This window comes from Pseudorca crassidens, chromosome 3, assembly GCF_039906515.1.
Source record: "Pseudorca crassidens isolate mPseCra1 chromosome 3, mPseCra1.hap1, whole genome shotgun sequence".
Lineage (NCBI taxonomy): Eukaryota > Metazoa > Chordata > Mammalia > Artiodactyla > Delphinidae > Pseudorca > Pseudorca crassidens.
The window spans coordinates 5,892,339-5,912,266 of record NC_090298.1 but is presented as its reverse complement, the minus strand read 5'-3'; the positions used below and the strand labels follow the sequence as shown (position 1 = coordinate 5,912,266).

Sequence of the window (19,928 nt, the reverse complement as noted above, 5' to 3'; positions counted from 1 at the left end):
GGGCCCAGAACCCGCGCTTACCGTCGCCTTGTCGAGGACCTTGATGGAGCCCGGCTCGGCCACGCTGTGTTTCCGCAGGGCCTGCTCCAACAGCTGCAGCGGAGGGCGCTCCCATTTTCCAAAGACCACTAAGTCGATGTCGCTGGGTGGGAGAAAAGCGAGTGTGAGCCCTGCTCGCCTCCCCACACAGCGGCACACACGGCCAGCAGACCCGCGCCCCGGCACAGGCCCGCAGGTCCTCCGAGAGGCAGACGGCGTGCCGGGAAGCCCCTCCCGCTCGGTGAGAGAGCGCAGCTGACGAGCCACTCATAACAGAGGCAGAAAGCAAACGCTGACCGAGTCTCCCGCACCCCGAGGCAACCGAGGCCCTCACGGCTGCACTGGCCCGGGCTCCGGGACACCTCGAATCTGTCCAGCTCCCCGCTGGCCCTGCCGACGCCAACCCAAATCCTGAGACTGTGGCCTCTTTAACCTCCAAGCGTTAACAGTGGCTTGGGAGAATATAAGCTTTTAATAAAACGATGCACATAAAACTAAGATACTGAAGCGTCCTTGACGAGGGTACACTGGAGAACGGCTTTAGAATGCAAACTTCTTTGACGTTTTTCTATCCAATAAAAATCCTTACAAAATACTGTTCAAGTAGAAGTTTGCTTGAATCTTCATTAAAACATAAGATGAACTTTTCAAAAACAAATCCAAAAGTCTCAGACCATCTTCTACCGCGCTTGCTCCCACGGCTCTCACTTCCCCCCGCTCCTAGGAGCCAGCGCTCTGCATCCCACCACATTAAGTGCAAGAGGAAGAATGCAAAGCAGTCAGTTACCACAACGGTCATTAAATTTTTATTTCCTGCAATCTCCCCTCCGTGCTCCACCGTCTCTTCCTTTCGCTCGCGTCTCTAGCCTTAGCTTTGAATGCAAGGAACCTACTTTAGCCTTAACACGCGTGCAGACACCCACCCGGCTATGCAGACCCAACCCTGGTCCTCCGCGCGGCGGTGCAGCTGGGCCTCACCTGGTGGGAAGATAGAGGCCCGTGCTGAAGCTGCCAAATATCTGCACCTGCAACAGAGAGGGAGCGTCTCAGACGCGGCCACGCGGACGGCCCTGCCCCGCCCCTTCTCACACAGCAAAGCTGCGAGGGCCCAGCGGTCAAACAAACTCCTCTCGGTCTGTAAGGTAAACGCCAGCCCCGGAAAGGAATCTTCAACAACTCAGCACTAACGGGCGTAACAATTCCTGGCCTCGCCCACAGCCCACAAAGCCAGGGCCTGCTGAGAGCCCCGCAGCTCAAGCCCGTGGAAGGCACAGGGCAGGGCTCTGTCCCAGGGCACCGAAGTGCAAAGCCGGAAGTGCCGTGTGTCCCTGTGCCCTGGAGGGGAAGCCCGGGGCCGGCCAGAGGGCCGTCTCCCGCTGGCCCCGCACTCCAAGTGCCCACGGACCGCATCTCAACGTACACACGTTCGCTCTCTGGAAAAGTAGTGTGTAGTTTCACAAAATGAAACACACACTAGGATGTGTGACGCAGGGAAGAGGTAAAACTTCTCATCTTAAGGTAAACTTAAACCAGGAAGAATAACCACACTGTTCCAAAAAGGAATTCCCTCGGGCCGATGGTCCTCACACTTGAAGGTGTCAGAACCACCAAAGTTCGGCAGAGATCCCACCTGGGCAGGCCCAGGGTTTCTGACTGGGCAGGGGCAGGGCGCGTGCGTCTCTAACCAGCTCCTCGGTAAGGGCGGCCACCCATCTCAGGACCCCCTGGAACCTGGAAGCATGGCCTCGGCCACATCTGCACTGATCCACAGACACAGGCGGCCACAGGGTGCTGACATGAACTTGTAGCGACACAGAAGTGCAAAGGGTATACCCACATCAGCCGTCGGCCAAAGATCTTTAACCACAGTTTCGATCCTTTTCACCACCTCTCTTCTCATGGCTGCTTCTTCAGGACAAGGGGACATGAAGTTATAAAAGTCAATTATTTCCTCATGAAGTCTAGTGGACAAAAGAGAAACAAACTAGAGTTACAATTAAGCTTAACCACACTTCTCATTCTGCTGTTAGAGCAGCATGACACTAAAATATATTTCTGCCCACTTAAAATCCAGTTTCTTGTTCCCTCTGAAAGTATATAATGAAATGAACACTCTGTGGTGGATGAAATTCCACGGTACGGTTTAGCACCACAGAGTAACACGAGCAAATTTTGTTGATATAAATATCAAAACTTTCAATTGGCATTTAAAGGCTTATTCAAAAGAAACATTTCAGGGACTTTACATGAACGAACTGAGAGAACTCCATCCGTGAAAGATGGAGGGTGATCCCAACTGAGGCAGCGCAGGGAAACCCAGTGGGTTTCTCACCCTGTCCGGGCTGTGCTCTGCACCCGTGGGCACCCTCACTAAAGGTTCTGAGACAGGCCAGGCCAGGAAGACGTGTGTCCTCGGGAGCCTGGCGGCCCCAAGTCTCGACAGCCAGGTCTGCCTGGCCCACCAGCGGACAACACCCTAGACCCCGCACCCAGGGCCCACGACCACATCTCTCGGGCAGAGAGCCCCACTCAACTCAGCACTGGAGCAGCCCCTTCACGATTCCCGCAAGGAGGCCAGCACCAAGGTGTGCAGGGACACGAGTCAGTTCGGCCCTCTCTCCCTCTCGGTCTTTCCTAACAAAGGTCTAAACAGCAATGGTTTCAGGAGAAAGGAGCGGGCTCCAGAAGCTGCCTCACACCCCTGCCCCAAAACTCACGTCTCCGCCAGTCCCCGGAGGCGGTGACGGGGAGTTAAGTCTCAGCTGAGGATCTGGGCCGCAGACCCAGGAAGGAAGCACAGGCCGCCCTCGGTTACTTTCAGGGATTTAAAGACGGGCAAGCAAATAACGCGATCCTAGGAATTACGTCAAGTCAAAGCTAGCTGCTTCCGTTCTAAGTTTGATCATCAGCACGGAAAAGAGAAGACAAAATGAAATTTGTTCAATAATACTACCATGTTAGTTAGCTCAACAGCTAGCAAGACAGTCCACCCGACAGCAGACAACACTTAACAGGACCTTCCAGCACCAAACGACAAAGGTAAGGACAGGAGGTCTAACATCTCACCTGCCCTTGGCTCTTGTTTGAGGCCAACCTCACTCTCTCACCTTCAGGACTGCCACCCCCACTACTCACTTGAAGTGACCATCCTGACACTCAGTTTAAAAGCTACTCGAAGCCGCTGACAGCACACATGGGACACACACAGGAAATAAACGCCCGACACGCTTGTTCACGGTGCATCTGCAAGGTCAGTGAGGCCATCACTGATTGGAGCCCTGACGTTATCACGTTTAATTTTTTAAAAAAAATCACGCAAAACTTCACCCCAAGCGTGCTGCTGATTCAGCCATGAGTCCCGTTCTTAGTAAGCCCAAAAAGGTAGAAAGTCATGCAACATTAAAATGCAGTAATTTTTCCAAAATATCTACCAACTCCACGATTTACCAGGTCGAGCTTCTAACATCTCAACAACTACCCAGTGCCGACTACATCCTAAGTCTTCAACTGCATCTCTTCCAGCAGCTCAGCAGGCACGTCACGTCCGCGGCGTGGCCGATGGTTCCCAGCGCTCGGCAACGTCGTCAGCAGGACCAGATGTGTCACGTTAGTGACCACACCGGGGACCTCCCCCTGTTAACAAGTGACAGTAACACTGTCACCAGGCAGCTGTCAGGAGACAGCACAGGGCTCCTCGGGGCAACAGCATGTGCCACTGGACCAGCCGTCACCTCGCTGAGAAGTCAGTCCATCAAAGCACTAAGAGCACACGCTCTCCTGCAGCTCAGCGCTGCTCTGCTAACACCAGGAGTACAGAAGCATAGAGACGTTAGATAAGGATATGGGCCTAGAGCACCTAAGCAACTGGCCCAGAGACACGGAAGAAGGACAGCAAACCTGGTGTGGCAAAACCCTATCCACACCCCACAAATGTAACACATTAAACCATCTAGGAAACAGGCCATTCCGATTTGCCAAAATGTCACTGCCAGTCTGCGCCTGCAGGGTGGAGAGAACTGTCACATGTGAAAGAGCAACATGAAAAGTCGCCCGTCAGCTTCCCAGGAGGCACGGACACAGCCCAGTGTGACAGTGTCAGTCTCGTCAGATGTCTGTTGACTTGCCTGTCACAGAGAAGGGCGCCCCTTCTCTGTGACAGGCAAGCACGCCTCCCCTCCTGATTCAGGAGAGATGAGTAACGAGGCCGCGGCGTGCCCACATCCCAGAGCGGAGTGCCAGCAGAGCACACGCCTCCTGATTTCAGAGTTGGGTTCCACCAATAAGATACACTAATGAAACGCCTACCTGAAATTTGTATTAAACTGCATCTAAAAATTAGCAACGGCTGTAACAAATATTAGGAAGAGTATTTTTGCTTTGCCTTCTGGGAATGGAAGGGATCCTGCTGGCGGCCTGGCTGGACAGGGTGGCTCTGGCCCAGCCCCTGCAGGCTCTTACTCAAGGCAAGCAGGGACCGGGAGGCACTGCGCGACCGCTGGGGCCACCTGAGGACCGCGTGGCTCTGGAGGGTGATGCACCACTGGTGCAGCAGAAAGACACGAGAAGGTCTAACGACCATCATGAGGCCCGGGCAGATCCAAAGAGCCCTGCTGCTGCCTCCTCCGGCTCAGGCTCTTGGTGGAAGGAACGCAGAGAGGAGAGAGGAAGCACAGAGGGCTGGGAAGGGTGGGGCAGGCAGTGCAGTTGTGGGTTGGGGCAGCCCAACAGAGCCTGCAGGCGGGAGAAGCAGCGCCCCGCCCTCCAGCCGGTGTGGTGACCCGCCCCGGGCTCTGTCCAGGGAAGGTGACCTCCAGGGCCCTGATCTCAGCGCCGAACATCGCTTGCTTACGGTGAGCATTCAACCAGTATGTGTGGGATGAATCAAGTTTTGATAAAATGCATATTTTGCTTATGACTTTGTCACTTAAGATCTACCTTCCCTGTACAATGTCATCAAAAATCAACACCCAAGAAACAGTTTACCCCTGTACCGGATAACTTGCTTTGTTAGCAGAAATTACTTAAATGGCCAACTGTCCTTTTAAAAAAATGTAAACGGTGATAAATAAAACAGCTGGGATTATTTATTCAGTACCACATTACAAGTAGTTTCCTCACTTTAAGAAACGACCCATGATGGTTAGGACAACACACTTTCACAGTAAGTGCCAGCGGCCGCGTGTGCGGCCATCGCCTCCGGCACTGAACATACACACGCGCTTGGTTCTCCAAAGTGCTTTGCTGAATTATGTCTGTGAAAAGTTTTGATCTTTTCTACTTGAAAACGAGGACAGTTACTCTTCTCACATATCAGAACCTCAGAGGAAGCTCACAGATGACAAGACGTCTACATAAAACCACACCCAAGTCTCCTCCATGGCTCACAATTTAGTCACCGCATCTCCTAGAGCTCACGTCACTCCACTAGCTTTCAGCCTCCAAATCTTCCCAGGAAATTTCTATGCTGTGACCACCATGGAAAAATTCCTCCATCATGGGTCAGAGAGGTGGTATCTCAAAACCAGCAGGAACAACGATCGCCTGGAGGGCCCAGGCCACTTAAGAGGCCAGGGAGCACCTGCCAGGCCCCAGCAGAAGGCCCTGGGGAGACCTTCTCGGAGGGTTTCCTAAGGGGAGAGCTCCCACAGCCCTTTCCCCTTCCCCTTCCCTAGTCCCAGCGTGCTGGCCTGTGGCCGGCCTCCAGAACCGTGATCCCCGCAAGGCTGAGAAATGCAGCAGAGGGAGAAGGTCGGCTGGTCCCCTGGAATCAGGGCACCATCACTCTGTTACTTTCACTCTTTGTAGCCAAGCCTAATCCTGACACAGCAGCGGAAAACCAATGAAGTTAGCTTCCTGCCTTGTTCTACATTTGAAAACATAACACAGACGCAGAGTTAAATTACTAAATGAAAACATCAGATAGAAGAAGTCAGGGGAAAAAAGCAAGGGAAATCATCAGCTACCTCGAACTTGAAGGAGGCCTTTCCAGACTCCAACACAAAAATGACAATCGCAACGCAAAGACTGAGAGAGTCAAATAATTACCAAGAAATTCTAACAAAAGACATGCGGAGTGTAAACAAATTAAAAAGCGAACGTCAAGTGCACATGTCAGAAGCAGGAAGGACTTGTTCAGAAAGACCAGGCCTCTCTCGGGCTGGACCTCACGCTCTGGGATCAGCTGACAACGTATCTCAAGAGAAAGGCATCCCTCGCTGAGCCCGGAACCCCACGCCTGGACACCTGGGCTCCAGACCCCCACACACACGCTCGCGGCAGGGCCGTGGGTCAGGACGGGCGCCGTCCGCCCACCAAGAAGAGCAAGGGGAGGCTCTGTGACAGACAGGTGACAGACATGCCCCACATGCACGTAACCCAGGAGAAGGTCTACGAGGCCACGTGCCAAGGCGGCCAGGCCTCCTCCTGCAGGTGACGGATGAGCTGGTGAGAATGGCCACCTCCTACTCCACACGCGGGCGCTGCTGGAATTCTGGGTTTTTACAAGAATGTACTCATCATATGCATAAATTTAAAAGTGAAGTGGAGAAAAGATGATACATTTTAGAGGGAAAACAACTGCCCGAGAGGATATTCATTACACCAGTGATTATATTTAACATTTGGAAACAACAAAACATTAAATACAACACAAAAAAGTCAACTATATTTCTAGATGACAAGATTACTTGTAATTTTTAAATTCTTTTTGCTTGTATTCATCTCCTAATTTTAACAGTGAATATTGATCGCTTAATTTAAAGAAAAGAACATCAAGTTGGTCAGGCTTCTAAGCCCTGACGCCACTCTTCCCATCCCGCCCCTAAACAGCAGCGAGGTTTCCAAGCCCCTCAGTGTACCTGGTGCCGACACCTCTGCCAGGCCCTAAAATCCATGCGGAGTGGGGAGGCACAGGCTGCGGACAGGACTCCTGTGACAACACAACGTTCTGCAAGCGGCTACCGGGCACCTGAGGCGTGGCTGCTACGCCTGAGGGCCTCAGGTTGTAGCTTCACTTAATTCAGTCCCAACAGCACGTGGGGCTCGTGGCTGCAGTCCTGGCCGCCGCTCCCTCGTCTCCACCCCGGTGGCCGAGCAACGCTACGCTCAACACAGGCAGAGCAGGCGGCCCCAGGACCGCACGTGGTCTCTGCAACCCTCACTCCTTCCATCCCGTGAGACGCCACTGTCCAGGAATGAGGGGCGGCTTCCCCAGGGGGCACAGGCCTCGCCTGGGGGCCTGGGGAGAGTGCACCCTGCCCACACACCTTCCAATGGGAGACAAGGGATAAAAACACACCCTGGTCCTGGGGCTCTCAAAGGTTCTCTAAGTAAACGTTTTAGAATCTTAGGGCTAAATGTGGACAAATAAGAGCCATGTCTGTCAAAAGCAAGCATTATAGTTCTTGATATAATTTAAACACATACTCACTGCTCCATTGACGAAACTAGGATTTAAGAGCCCGACAAGATGTTTGTAACAATGGTGCCTGATTAGAGCATTTTCCAAAGTAACTGATGTAATTGTGGAATTGAGCAAGGCTATTCTTTCATCATCACGAAAATGTACTCTTTTTTCCTTAACATTTCAACATGTCTAAAATTGGGATACATCTTTCAATCAATGGCTGAGCATCAAATCAATGCAAAACTAAATATTTTTCTTTCTTCATGGTACATTTCATAACAGTGCATCTCTTTAGGTTGGCTGATCTGCAGGAAGTTGTCTAGATGAAGTTTATATGGGGCTGGCCACAAAGTTCGCTCGGTTAATGAATATGTTGTTCAGTAAAGTTCTTGGTGAAAATGAAAAAGGCGTCTCTTACTTAATACCGAATGAACTTTTTGGCCAACCCAATATTTCTGCCCTGTAAGAAAAAGACAACTTCGAATGGGTTGGGTTTTTGCAAGTAATAGCACCTCAAATCCAAAGAAATATGGGAATCAGAAGCTGACCACAAGGCATCTTGTGGGGAGAGGGCAGCAAGAGCAACAGAGAGGACCCACTGGCATGTGAGGCCCGTGCGGCCACTTTGCAGCCACGAGGCCGAGAGCGAACTCTGGAAACCTCCGCACAACGCAGCCCTCATCCTAAGCTGAGGACCCGAGTGCCCGCACCACCGTGGGCCCTAAAGGGATAAGGCCGGCAAGGAGCGGCGCTCTGGATGGCTTTGTGTGGTGGTGGCTTGAGCCTCTCAAGTGGTCTCATCAGGTGGGGCACGGTGGGAAAGGTCTGCTGTCTGTGTGCAAAAGCAACCCTGCGGGCAGCGGAGGCAGGAAAGCGCCGCGCGCCTGATGCCTTGTCTCCGAGCAGTGGATTCTGAGACACTCTAGCCTTGGCTACTGGCCCATACAGACCACACGCAACTCTGAGAGTCAATCTGGAAGAATCTCAAATTGATACAACGCAGTGGAGCAAACCCTGAACTGATTCACTTCCTGGCTATTTTAAGAAAGATGAAAATGGTGAGACCAGAGTTTTCAGTGCATTTTAGTTTTCATCATGAAACTACTGGAAAACAAACTTCTGAACATTATTACCAAGCATGCTTTTAATCTAGATACTAGAAAATAAAGTTCACTGAAAATGAAAAAAGACATTTCTCATTTACAATCGCTCTCTTGTAAGAGGCCAAACCCATTCAAAAGGTAATGACTGACTTTTCAATTTTTAGTACATGTCCCAAATTAATTTTTGCTTTTGGTCCCAACTTATCAAGATCAGCAATGTTTCCGTATCTGTCTCAGCAGCTGGTATATGGTTGCTGTGAACATTTATGAAATCCAACTCAATGAGCTTTTTTAAAGAGCAAAACATGGATTGTTAAGTTAGAGAACCAAACTATCTACTTTCATAGCTAATAAAGCTATTCATGAAAAGAGATGACCCATTTCAGGAGGATGATATTCGATTTCAGAAGCTGGGCTGGCAGGGTTGCAGGGTCCCCGACTCTGTCTAAATCTGAACGGAAGCCGGGGAAGGCTGGCTGGTTCTGCAGGGGGCACCCACTGCCGGCTTTTCCCTGCCTCCTGGCCTGGGAGCCTCGGTGTCCAGCCCCAGGCACAGCTGCTCCCTCTCCCATTCCCAGCCCAGCGCCACCTGCAGGTTGTTCCACGGGGACGTCTCTGTACGCAAACAAGGAGGACAGGCAGACGCACTACAGCAGGAAAGAGACACGATGACACAAGGGACCAGAAGCGAGGACAGTGAAGTACATTTAAAATAAAACAGTGTGGACAGAAAAGGGGCAAAGCTAACAAGCCAAGCAGTTACTGACGCGGGTCTGCAAGGGGGAAGCACAGAGGGTGGCCTGTTCCCCTAGATCTGAAATCCACACAGCTTTTTCTAAGGAAAGCCATGGTCAGAGGTCAGATTTCATTCACTGCTTTAAAGAACAGAAGAGCCAGATGAATGAACGCAACCTCCTCCGACGTGGTTAGACGTGTCAGCACCCAGTCCTGGAGGTAAGAGCTGTGCTCTCAAGTATTAACTCATCCAACTCTCCCAGCCCACCGTCCCCAGGGCCCCGCCCTACTGCTGCCCTGAGTCACGCCTCCCCTCCACACCCTCCAGGAACCTGCTCAACTCCAAGTGCTTGTGGAAAACCAGGCTTTTTGATTACAATGTAAAATGCCACAGAAAACACTAGAAACTCACTTCAACTGTTAATTTATTCTCTCCCTCTCCCACTCCTTCCAAGTCTTCTTAAAACCCTCAAAAGCCTTGAAAAGCCAGCGGTTTCTCAGAAGCTGGAGCTCCCTCCCCTCAGCTCCACAGTGTTCACTGTCTGCATTTTTGCCAAAAGCAACGGCTTGGGGAAAGTATTTGGAGTTATAACTACTGGAGTTTTACGGTAGATTTTCAAGCCCACATGGATGCACTTACACTAAGACAGCGGAGTCCGAGCGCCCCGGGGGCCCAGGCGGCCCGAGTTAGCAGCTGCCTCTCCACCAGCTGCAAAGAAGGGCTCTGCCGGGCAGCGACCAGTGAGACCTGCAGCGAGTGACTGAATCACTTCTATTTTGGGGATGGACGATCCTTTTTTTTTTTTTTTTTGCGGTACGCGGGCCTCTCACTGTTGTGGCCTCTCCCGTTGCAGAGCACAGGCTCCGGACATGCAGGCTCAGCGGCCATGGCTCACGGGCCCAGCCGCTCCGCGGCATGTGGGATCTTCCTGGACCGGGGCACGAACCCGCGTACCCTGCATCGGCAGGCAGACTCTCAACCACTGCGCCACCAGGGAAGCCCAGATGATCCTTTTTAAAACTCCCATTTCCTGACACAGTTAATGAGCTAATTATAAATCATTTTATTTATTTTTAATTATGTTACAGGCCAATTAATGTCTGTACCACTATTTAGAAAGTCTTGAATCAGACCTTCAAAGGTTGTTTATAATCTAAGTTCAAAAGTGTGAGGAAGCTGACTGAAACTGCAAAGCAGAAAGCCTGTGTGTTTCCAGAGCGTTCCTTCCAGCGCCCCCATCAGCCTGCCCGCGGGGTCTGCACCTCAGCCTCTCTCCGCTCCTGCAGCGCCCACCTGTGCACAGCTCCTTCTCTAGAGGGACAGAGCCTCTAAAGAGCCTCTAAAATGTTAACGGGAGAGGGAGGCCCTCAGAGAAGCTGCTGCACAGGGAGGGGCCTGAGAGCTGAGTGACAGACAAGAGGCGGCAGCGGGAGCCGGGCTGGGGGCGCTACTGCACCCGGCCCAGGCCACGGCCAGCCCAGGAAAGAAAGGGCTCAGACCCACAAAAGAGCCGGGAGCTGGAGCAACCTAGAGGGAAGCACCCCACTCATGCGGTACGTCCTCAACCCATCATGGGCAAGAACGACCAGTGGGCCTCAGCCCCCCAACACTGGTGTCCTACGGAACCCACAGTGCACTCCAGGACCCCCAATCTGGAGGAGCTCATGGCCGGGAGGGCCGCTGGGACACAGGGGTGCCAAGAAGGCACTTGGCTGGGCCCCGTGCACTGCTTCAGGCCACCGGCCACGCAGCCTCGCCGGACAGCCACAGCACAGACCCCTGCAGGCCACGGTGCTCGGAGGGAACCGCCAAGTCTGAAAGCAGGATGGCCCGGCCTTGCTCGCTAGCTCAAGTAGCTGGATCATTTTTGAGATGAAAACAGCTATATCCTCTGTCCTAATTTCCAGAGATGCTTACCCTCGTGAAGGTGAGCTGGATAATCTTTTGGGAAGCAGTATGTGTGAGAGCCTGAAAAGATGACTTCCCTGAGATACTACAATACCACCCATACTACCAGCATTTTCGTTAGTCTCCCAAATAGTCCTTGAGGCAAGTATTATTCAATATTTTCTCCATTTTACAGATTTTAAGATTTTAAGAAAACTATTCATTAGACAGATGGTAAATGGCCCAAGATTCCACGACCAGGACTCAAACCCAGAGCTGTGCAGCTCTCGATCTTGACGTTCAGCCACAGGGCTGTGAAGCCACACTCAGGAAGTGGCCCAACATACAGAAGCATGCAGACACATGCACTATGGGCTGTCTACAAAAAGTGAAAAGCTGTAAACATCTCTCCCTAGTTATTTAGGAAATAATATACATCAATTCCATCTTTAAAAATTGTTTAAAAGAGTTTTTTTTTTGCGGGCCTCTCACTATTGCGGCCTCTCCCACTGCGGTGCACAGGCTCCGGATGCACAGGCTCAGCAGCCATGGCTCACGGGCCCAGCCGCTCCGCGGCATGTGAGACCCTCCCGGACCGGGGCACGAACCCGCACCCCCTGCCTCGGCAGGCGGACTCTCAACCACTGCGCCAGCAGGGAAGCCCTAAAAGAGCTTTTTAAGACAGGAGGAATCACTTATCTAGAGTCAGATTTAAACAAACAAACAAAAATGACACATTTAGGGCTTCCCTGGTGGCGCAGTGGTTGAGAGTCCGCCTGCCGATGCAGGGGACGCGGGTTCGTGCCCCGGTCCGGGAGGGTCCCACATGCCGCAGAGCGGCTGGGCCCGTGAGCCATGGCCGCTGAGCCTGCGCGTCCGGATCCTGTGCTCTGCAATGGGAGAGGCCACAACAGTGAGAGGCCCGTGTACCATAAAAAAAAAAAAAAAAAAAAAAATGACACATTTAAAGTAGCATTGAAAATAAGAGAGACATATGCTTTGTTAAGAACAGAAAAGTGTTAACAACAGGAAAATTATGGGTAGTTTCCTTTCTGTATTTTCCAAGTTTCTTCAGTAAGTACTTTATTGCTTTTATAATCATAGCCAAGAAAAAGTGTCATCACGTCAGCTTTACTGACACTGACTTTACTCCAAAGATCAAAGGGCAGACATCACTGTGCTTAAGTCTTCTTTGAGACTGGCTGTCTTTGGCCTTTACATTAAGGCCAAACCCGCGTGGGCTTTCCCTTTGGCTCGGCCCATGCCCGGCACCCTGGGGGCCCAGGAACTACTCGTGTGACTCTGCTCAGCTCCAAGGTGCAGCAAGGCTAAAGGCCCCTTCACCCCTAAAGTTCTGGTTCTAGTACCACCCCAATTCACTGGTTTAGCATACACGCCCCCCTCAAAAGACAGGGCTCCTGAAAAAGCTAGCCTACAATCCCAGAAAAACCTCTGCAGATGTAGATGACTGAACCCAGAGACCTGTGAGGAAGGGGGTGTTCTCTCAAGTACCCCAACCCTCCCTGGCCACACCACACCAGGGACAGCTAACGGGCTTCCCCACTGTCCCAGCGCCCATTGACGGCACTGCTGTCAGACAGCTGTGTTGAGTAGGATTCTGAGGCTATATTCAGACTTAGAAACTTAAAATTCATTAGTGGTACTATCCTACCAGTATTCCTATTATGATGATAAGTAACTGACACGTACCACCTGCCTGCTCTGTCCAGTCAGCGTACGACACGCTTCACGAGGATGATCCTGAGAACCACCACCACCTCCCGTCTTACAGATGCTCAGAGGCTGGACAACCAGCCTGAGCCTCACGTCTGGTGTGAGACTTCCTGGCACAAACCTCTACAGTGTGTCTGTGCTCACGCTGCTCAGAGTGCGCCCCAGAGCTCCACACCCCATCGACTGCCCCTCCCAACTGCCTCCTGCAGACTTCTGGGGCCTCAGCTCCACTTCCACGGCGCTAGCTGCTCCCTCCCTGGCCCTGACCCCTCGGTGGTGATGCTAGATGATGCTAGACGGTGATGCCAGGTGATGCGAGACGTGCGCAGCCTCTCCCCAAGACACTGTCCTGGTGGGATAAGTCATCCCAATGACCCTCAGGACAGGAGAGCCCATGTGTGTAACGCACCTGACGGAGGGCATGCCAATCACCTTCCACATCACCAAGAGTGGCAAAGCACTCGTTAAGCCTGTGTCCAGTCCCGTGCGGCCTGCAGATGTGACCAGAGTGGGCGCTCGTCATCACCAGGTGCCAGTGCGCATGGCCACACGAAAGCCAGGTCTCCCCACACACCCGAGTGTCAGCATATCTGAGCGTCTGCTATAATTAAAGCTACTTAACGTCCCTGTATCCAATATTTGCATATATATCAAAGCTTGATCTACAGTATTAGAAAAATAAAAACATAACTTTTAATTATCAAATGTTTACTTTTCACTCAATCAGCAGGAATGTCTCCATCCAGTGTAAAGGAGGCCGTAAATCATTTGTACCAATTCTGCTCAGCATGAACTAGGCGTGTCTACCTCTTCAAGTCTCAGGAGACAGGCCAGGCTCCAGGGTTCTGGCTCAAGATGGCAGGAAGAGCACACATCAACCTCCCAAGACCCCACCATGATGACCAGAAAAAAATGTTAAGAAAAAGGACAACACAACAGCGCTGGAAAACTAGCAAAAATAGAAAGGCAGGGAGGAAGGGAGGGCAAAGCAAAGAACTTAACGGATCCAAAGGTTTAAGTCAATATTGAAGTACAGAAAGCAGACGCAAGTCATCACTGCACAGTTATTTACCGCCAACCCACGATGGACCAGGTGGTGCTCTGACACAGGCTATAGAGTGAGCAAGACAGAATCAGTAAGTCCCCCATGCTTGCTGAGCTGGGTTAGAGGCACGGAGAAGAGAGCAAAGTAAATAACCAAGATCAACCCCAAGTATAAGCACACTACGCCGAGATTCCAAATGGTGGCCACGGCTGTCTTTATGGCTACTTTAAATCGTATGGTCAGGGACGGCCTCCCAAAGAGCTGATACTGGAGCCAAGACAGAAGGGCAAGAGGCAGCCAGATGTGCAAAGATCAGGGGACGAACCTGAAGGCCCTGAGAGGAAGTCAGCAGGGCCTAGAGGACAGGGGGAGCCTGAGTCTGACACACCAGCAGCGAGGGTCTTCTGTTCCCCGGGCTGACTTCAGAGCACACGACACCAGGCTTCTGAGGACCCCGAGGCCATGAAAGGACCGGGCCAGATGAGCTGGGCCCTAAGAGGCTGAACTAATTCAGAGAACAGACTTCAGGCCCCCAACAAGGTGGCCCACGGACTCGCCCCAAGACTCGACTCTCCACATGGGGGCCGACGGGTCCCAGAAGGTCGGCCAAAGACACAGCAGCCCCTCAAACCTGCAGCCTGACCTGAGAGTGAAAGTTCTAGGGGATGTCGGAGGGCTCAGAACACCCTCAGGTCGCATCAGCAGAGATGGCAACCCATGAACGTGGCACAGCAAACAAAGAGGAAGAGAAAGGGGCCCAGGACATCATGAGAACAAGGACCCCAGTGTGGGAGCAGACGCCAGCCGGGATCAGGAAAACCCACTCCCACGCTTCGTTGCTACAGAAAACCTCAGTGAGAACGTGGTCGTAAACACAGGGTGAAAAGGGGGCAAGGAGCTGCAGGAGAGGACAGCGAAGCCACTGTGCCAACACCTGAGAAGGGCCCGTTTAAGGAAGACGGACAGAGAGGAAAAGAGAGTCAAGCCGTCCACGTGGAAAAGGTGGAAGATGAAACCAGGGCCGCGCCGAAGGCCCGACAGGGGACCAGCCCCTGAGGTCAAGGCAGAGCCCGGCCTGCGGGTGGAAGGGCAGTTGCGGTCCAGGAAGGGCTGATGCAGGGCCAACGCTGCGGAAAGGACCAGGTGAGCACAAGAGGAAGGCGCGGCCAGGCGGGCATCCAGAAGAAACCACCTCCCTGAAGCGGGATCAGTCCCGCCCCAGATCTCTGACAACATTCGCAGCCAGAGACATCGGGGAGCATGCCAAGGTCGTGAAGCGGGGACCCTGTTCTCCAGGCACCCAGCAGGCTTCGGGGAACGCGGAGCACATGAGCTCTCCTGTACAAACTCGACTCCCAGCACGCAGCACAGACGGAACGCAGCAGGGCCGCATGGACCCGTGGAGCGGGCTGAGGGCTACCAGGCCGGGCCGGTCAGAGTGGAGTGAAGGGCTGTACACAGAGCCCATCCCGCAGGGGGGCCAGGCAGTACGGCCCTTGGAGCCCTGCCGAAGATGTCTATCAGAACGTGGAAAGCTGCCGGCGTCCCGGTGAGAGCCTGGCACACAGCATGAAGTCTACGCAAAGACAGAACCCAAACTAATCGACTGCAAACTGTAGTGTTCAGGGCCAAGGCAGGATGGCAGGATCCGCTACGAAACCCTGCGGGACCCTCAGCTGCTCTGGGCTTCAGTCTCCTCATGTGAAACATGAGGATGCTGATGGTGCCCCCTCACGTGGCACTGTCAGGAGGATTTAATGAATACAGACAAAGTATTTAGAATGGGGTCTAGCACTCAGTAAGAGCTCAACAAATGGTAGTGATCATAATTGCAGAACAAAATACAAATGCCTAACTCATGGTGGCAGACAAACAACATAATGCAAATCAGGAGCTGGGCGGCTACATAAAGGGTTGTCTTAGTCTGCTTGGGCTGCTGCAAAGGGATACCACAGACTGGGCGCCTGAAACAACAGACATTTATGTCTCACAGTTCTGGAAGCTGGAAGTTCAAGATCCAGGTGCCAGCAAGGCCGGGTTATGCGGAGGGCCCTCTTCCTGGCTCGCAGACTGCCGACTTTTCAATGTGCCCTCACATGGTGGAGAGAGAACGAGTGAACTCTCTGGTCTTTCTCATAAGGGCACTAATCCCATGATGAGGCCCCACCCATGACCTCACCTAAACCCATCACCTCCCAAAGGCCGCACCTCCTAATGCCACCACATTGTGGCTTCAACCTACGATCTGAGTGGAGACAACTCAGTCCATAGCAAGGGCTAACATCGCTAACCTACATAGCAGCAGACAAACTGAAGTGATTTCATTAAAACTTTAACTTTTCTTTGCACTTAGCCACATAAGGTTTTTAATCTTCTTTATATTCTTAGTCTCAGCAACATCTCTTAGAAACTATTATTTCTTTTTGAAGTTGAACATTACTTTCGCTTTCAAGCAAAATTAATAATTTAGTAAATTGTATTTAAGGAGAACATAAATTGTAATAGAAGTATTTCTGTTGATCAATGCATGTGTCCGTCCATACAGGGCTTAGAGAGATGCCTACAATGGCAGTCACCTAATGGGTCCATGGTTATTTCTGGGTGGTGGGGTTGAGTGATTTTTAAAGCTTTCTGCTTTTCACCGAAAAATACACACAAATCTGTTTTATAAAAACAATATCATTATTTAAAAATCAGCATAAAGCACAGTCCAAATCAGTCTCTCATTTTAAAGCAACGAGCAAACAGAACCATAGAGGCACGGTGTCACGCAGAGCCGTGCTGTCACCGGTTCATAAAGGAGCCACTGGAGAGCCGCAGGGTGATAGACCAGGGCCTGCTGCTGGCTCTGCAGGAAGCTACTCAGATTCCTCTTGGGTCCATCTGCGGGGTGCCCGAGAGATGTACAGGGATGGGGCGGAGCTTCATGATGTCGTGTGCTACCCCTCCTGAGAAGCCAGTAGTCATTTCTCTTGACCTAGAGACTGGAACTCAACGTAAGCAAGTGTTTTCTTCCTATTGTTATTCCTCTTTGGACAATCCCCTCTTTGCTCCGAGGGTCCAGCAGTTAAATAGACGGGCTGTGGCATCAGACTGCCTGTGCTCCCGTGCCAGCTCTGCACCTATGGGCAGTGTGAGCCTCACACCCTCTCCCACACCACCCCCTGCTACACAGTAAGGAGACAAGAGCCCCTCCCTCTCCTGGGAGGGGCGAGGGCTCAGTAGGGCCAGCGACGATTAACACCATGACAAGTACTGAGGACCATTCACCTGATGGGAGCAGAGGAAAAGGTGAAGCATCCAGCTGCTACGGAAGGCTCCGGAACACTGAGCCGTCTTCCCAGCCCAGCTTTTTACTTACTTCCTAGGGGCTTACTCTGATCCTAAGAGGCCCTTTTTACTCTTACCAATTTTGCAAGCTTCCCTTCATTCCAGGCCTTAGCCTATGACAATTCTCACAGGTCCCCATTCTTTGGAATTTGGTCTCAGTTCTATACTCTTATTTCTATCCATCATATTGTACTTAGGTTTTGTTCGTCTGTCTCTTGTGAGGCAGTCTTCGAGAGGCACCGACTCTTTAGACAGATTCCTCACCCACGTTTTTACAGGAGATAATTTCTAACAACACTTCAGAATTTCTTTGCATTTCACAAGCCTCTTTTCTATTTCAGTCATTTCAGAGTTATACTTCAATTTTTTGATCCGTTTGCTTACGTTTAGAAAAGACGCCAGTAACCAAAATCCTCCTTACTGCGTGGCGCTAAGCCCCCTGCGCCCCTGCCAGTTCACCAAGTTCCTGCTTCTGGCTCTTTTCTCTGGGGGCACCAACCCCTTCCTGGGAGGCACCAGTGAACACAGGGGCTTTCTTGTCAAGCAGGCCTGCGCTGAGGCGCCCGTTCTTTTACCTTCTAGTAGCACCCTGGGCGGGATGCTTCTTCATCTACCAAGACTTAAAACGAGTTACTGTCCGGGGGAATTGGGAGAAAGCAGGATCTGCAGCGAAGGCAGCGCCTGACACCAAGGAGGAAGTCAGCAAACGCTCGTCAGTCCTGTTTCTCGGCCTTTCCACTGTCTTCCAGAAAAACACAAGCCAACGATTCATCGGATGCTTCGTTTTTCATAAAGTGTAACTTCTAAGAATAACCCAGATGGCAGGAGCCCTGCTGCCTCCACCACGACTGCCCCCAGGCAGCTTCGGACGTCTGGGGGAAGCAGGAACTCCTTGTACTACAGCACCAGGATGGGCTTCTGGTCCCCCAGCGCTCCCCCACCCATCTCCCGCATCTCTGTCATTGGTCACCTGACTGGCAAAGTCCTTATGGGAGGACCTAGGCCCCCTCCCCCAGTCTGCTCTCTCTAGGAAGGCAGAAAAGCAAATGGCCCTCAGCAGACACACGAAAGCCAGGTCTGCAGAGCAAGCTGCTAGTTTCCATTCCCGCGTCTTGGGGGCGGCTCCTTCGTTTCAGGAACTTCGTTTAAGCTCTTCACTTAAGAACTGTTTGCAGCTCCCCAATGTCAGAGCTAGACTGACATTTCCACATGCAGCACCTTTGGCCAGATCACATTAGCCTGTCTAGGCTTTGCTTTTCTGTCTCCAAAGCAAGAGAAAAACTACCCGTTTCATGGGCCTGCTCTGAGAACTCAGGGAGGAACCTCGTGCAGAGGGCCGACCCCATGCTGGAGTCCCTGTGCTCTGCTGCTGCTGCCCAAGGACACTGCCCGGTGGGAAGAGGCTGGATTATGTCATTAGCCCGTGTGCACAGGTGCAGAGAACCACCACCTGCCTGCTGGACCAGACACCCCGAGCCGTAGGAACCCATCTTATACTTCATGTGTTACTGAAACAGCAGCCCTCTGAGAAGGATTTACACTAGAAACGCAGAAACAATTTCTGGAGCTTTGCAGTGGCGACTCGCTGAGTAGCACAGCTTTCGCTGCTGTTGGAGTTTGACTGAGTCAAGTAAGGAATCTAAAGTTACTGCAGTTCGGTGCTGTCCAAACATAAGACCATTTAAATTTCAACTAAAATTAAAAACAATTAAACTCCAGTTCCTCAGTCCCATCAGTCACATTTCAAGTGCTCAGTGGTCACACGTGGCCAGCGACTACTATACTGGGCAGCACAGAACTAGAGCCCCCCCCCATCCTCACAGAATGTTCCACAGATGGTGCTGTTCTAGTTCTGACCTTCCCAGGCCCTCACTTTTGCTTCCTGCACTATACACAGAACATGTGCTAAAAGCTGCAAAGAGCTCAGAGAAATAGGATAACATCCACTCCTTCCACTCTGCAGAGAACAAGACCAAAATCCCAAACAACTCTAAGCAAGTTACACAGGGCAGCACACACATACCTGATAAATACATCAGGAAAACCCTGAAAGCTCTGGGAAGACAAGATTCTTACTTAAAAATCTAGAGGACACACGACTCAGGCATTGTTTAAATTTTTAAAAATAGAAAAGTTTGCCTTGGCTCAAAAGGAGAAAGCATTTCCACGCATCAGGTGGGTCTGTCTCCAGCTGTGCCCGCTGCCTGCCCTGAAGACACCAACTGCAAGTCTTCAGCAGTCTCTCCAAGAGAAAAGTTTTGGCCTGAGAGGGAAAGTTGTCCGTATCCGGTTGGCAACAAGAAGTTTGGTTTCCATTTCTTTAGAGAAGAGAGGAGAAAAGGAAAGGAGCAGCCCTCCTAATTCCCCCACGTGACCACTCACACAGCGAGCCCACGTCTCCTTTCTCTAATAAGCCCTGCAAGGGCAATGGGGCAGGCCCTGCTCCACGGGTGGGACGCTGAGGCTCAGAAGTGAGAACCCTCGATGAAGACAGCCATGTCCAGACCCGGGAGCCAGGCTACCCGAGATGCAGGCTAGCCGGCAAGCTCAAGGCCTCGCACATGCTTCCCGATGCTAAAGGGATGGAAGAAAAACAAACGCACAAGTAGTTCGATTTTTCATTTCCCTTTAACTACTAGCATTCTAGCC

At 51.8% G+C, this 19,928-nt stretch overlaps 1 protein-coding gene across 2 annotated transcripts in view; it reads right to left on the bottom strand.

The window, feature by feature from the left end:
- The window catches only part of TENT4A (terminal nucleotidyltransferase 4A), a 44,740-nt gene that overhangs the window by 16,637 nt on the left and 8,175 nt on the right, over nucleotides 1-19,928 (bottom strand). For both annotated transcript variants that reach the window (XM_067730353.1, XM_067730354.1), the window contains exons 2-4: nucleotides 1,877-2,000; nucleotides 1,018-1,064; nucleotides 22-142 (exon numbers count right to left, since the gene is read on the bottom strand). In XM_067730353.1, the coding sequence (XP_067586454.1) occupies nucleotides 22-142; nucleotides 1,018-1,064; nucleotides 1,877-2,000 (292 nt within the window). The remainder of the gene's footprint in view (nucleotides 1-21; nucleotides 143-1,017; nucleotides 1,065-1,876; nucleotides 2,001-19,928) is intronic.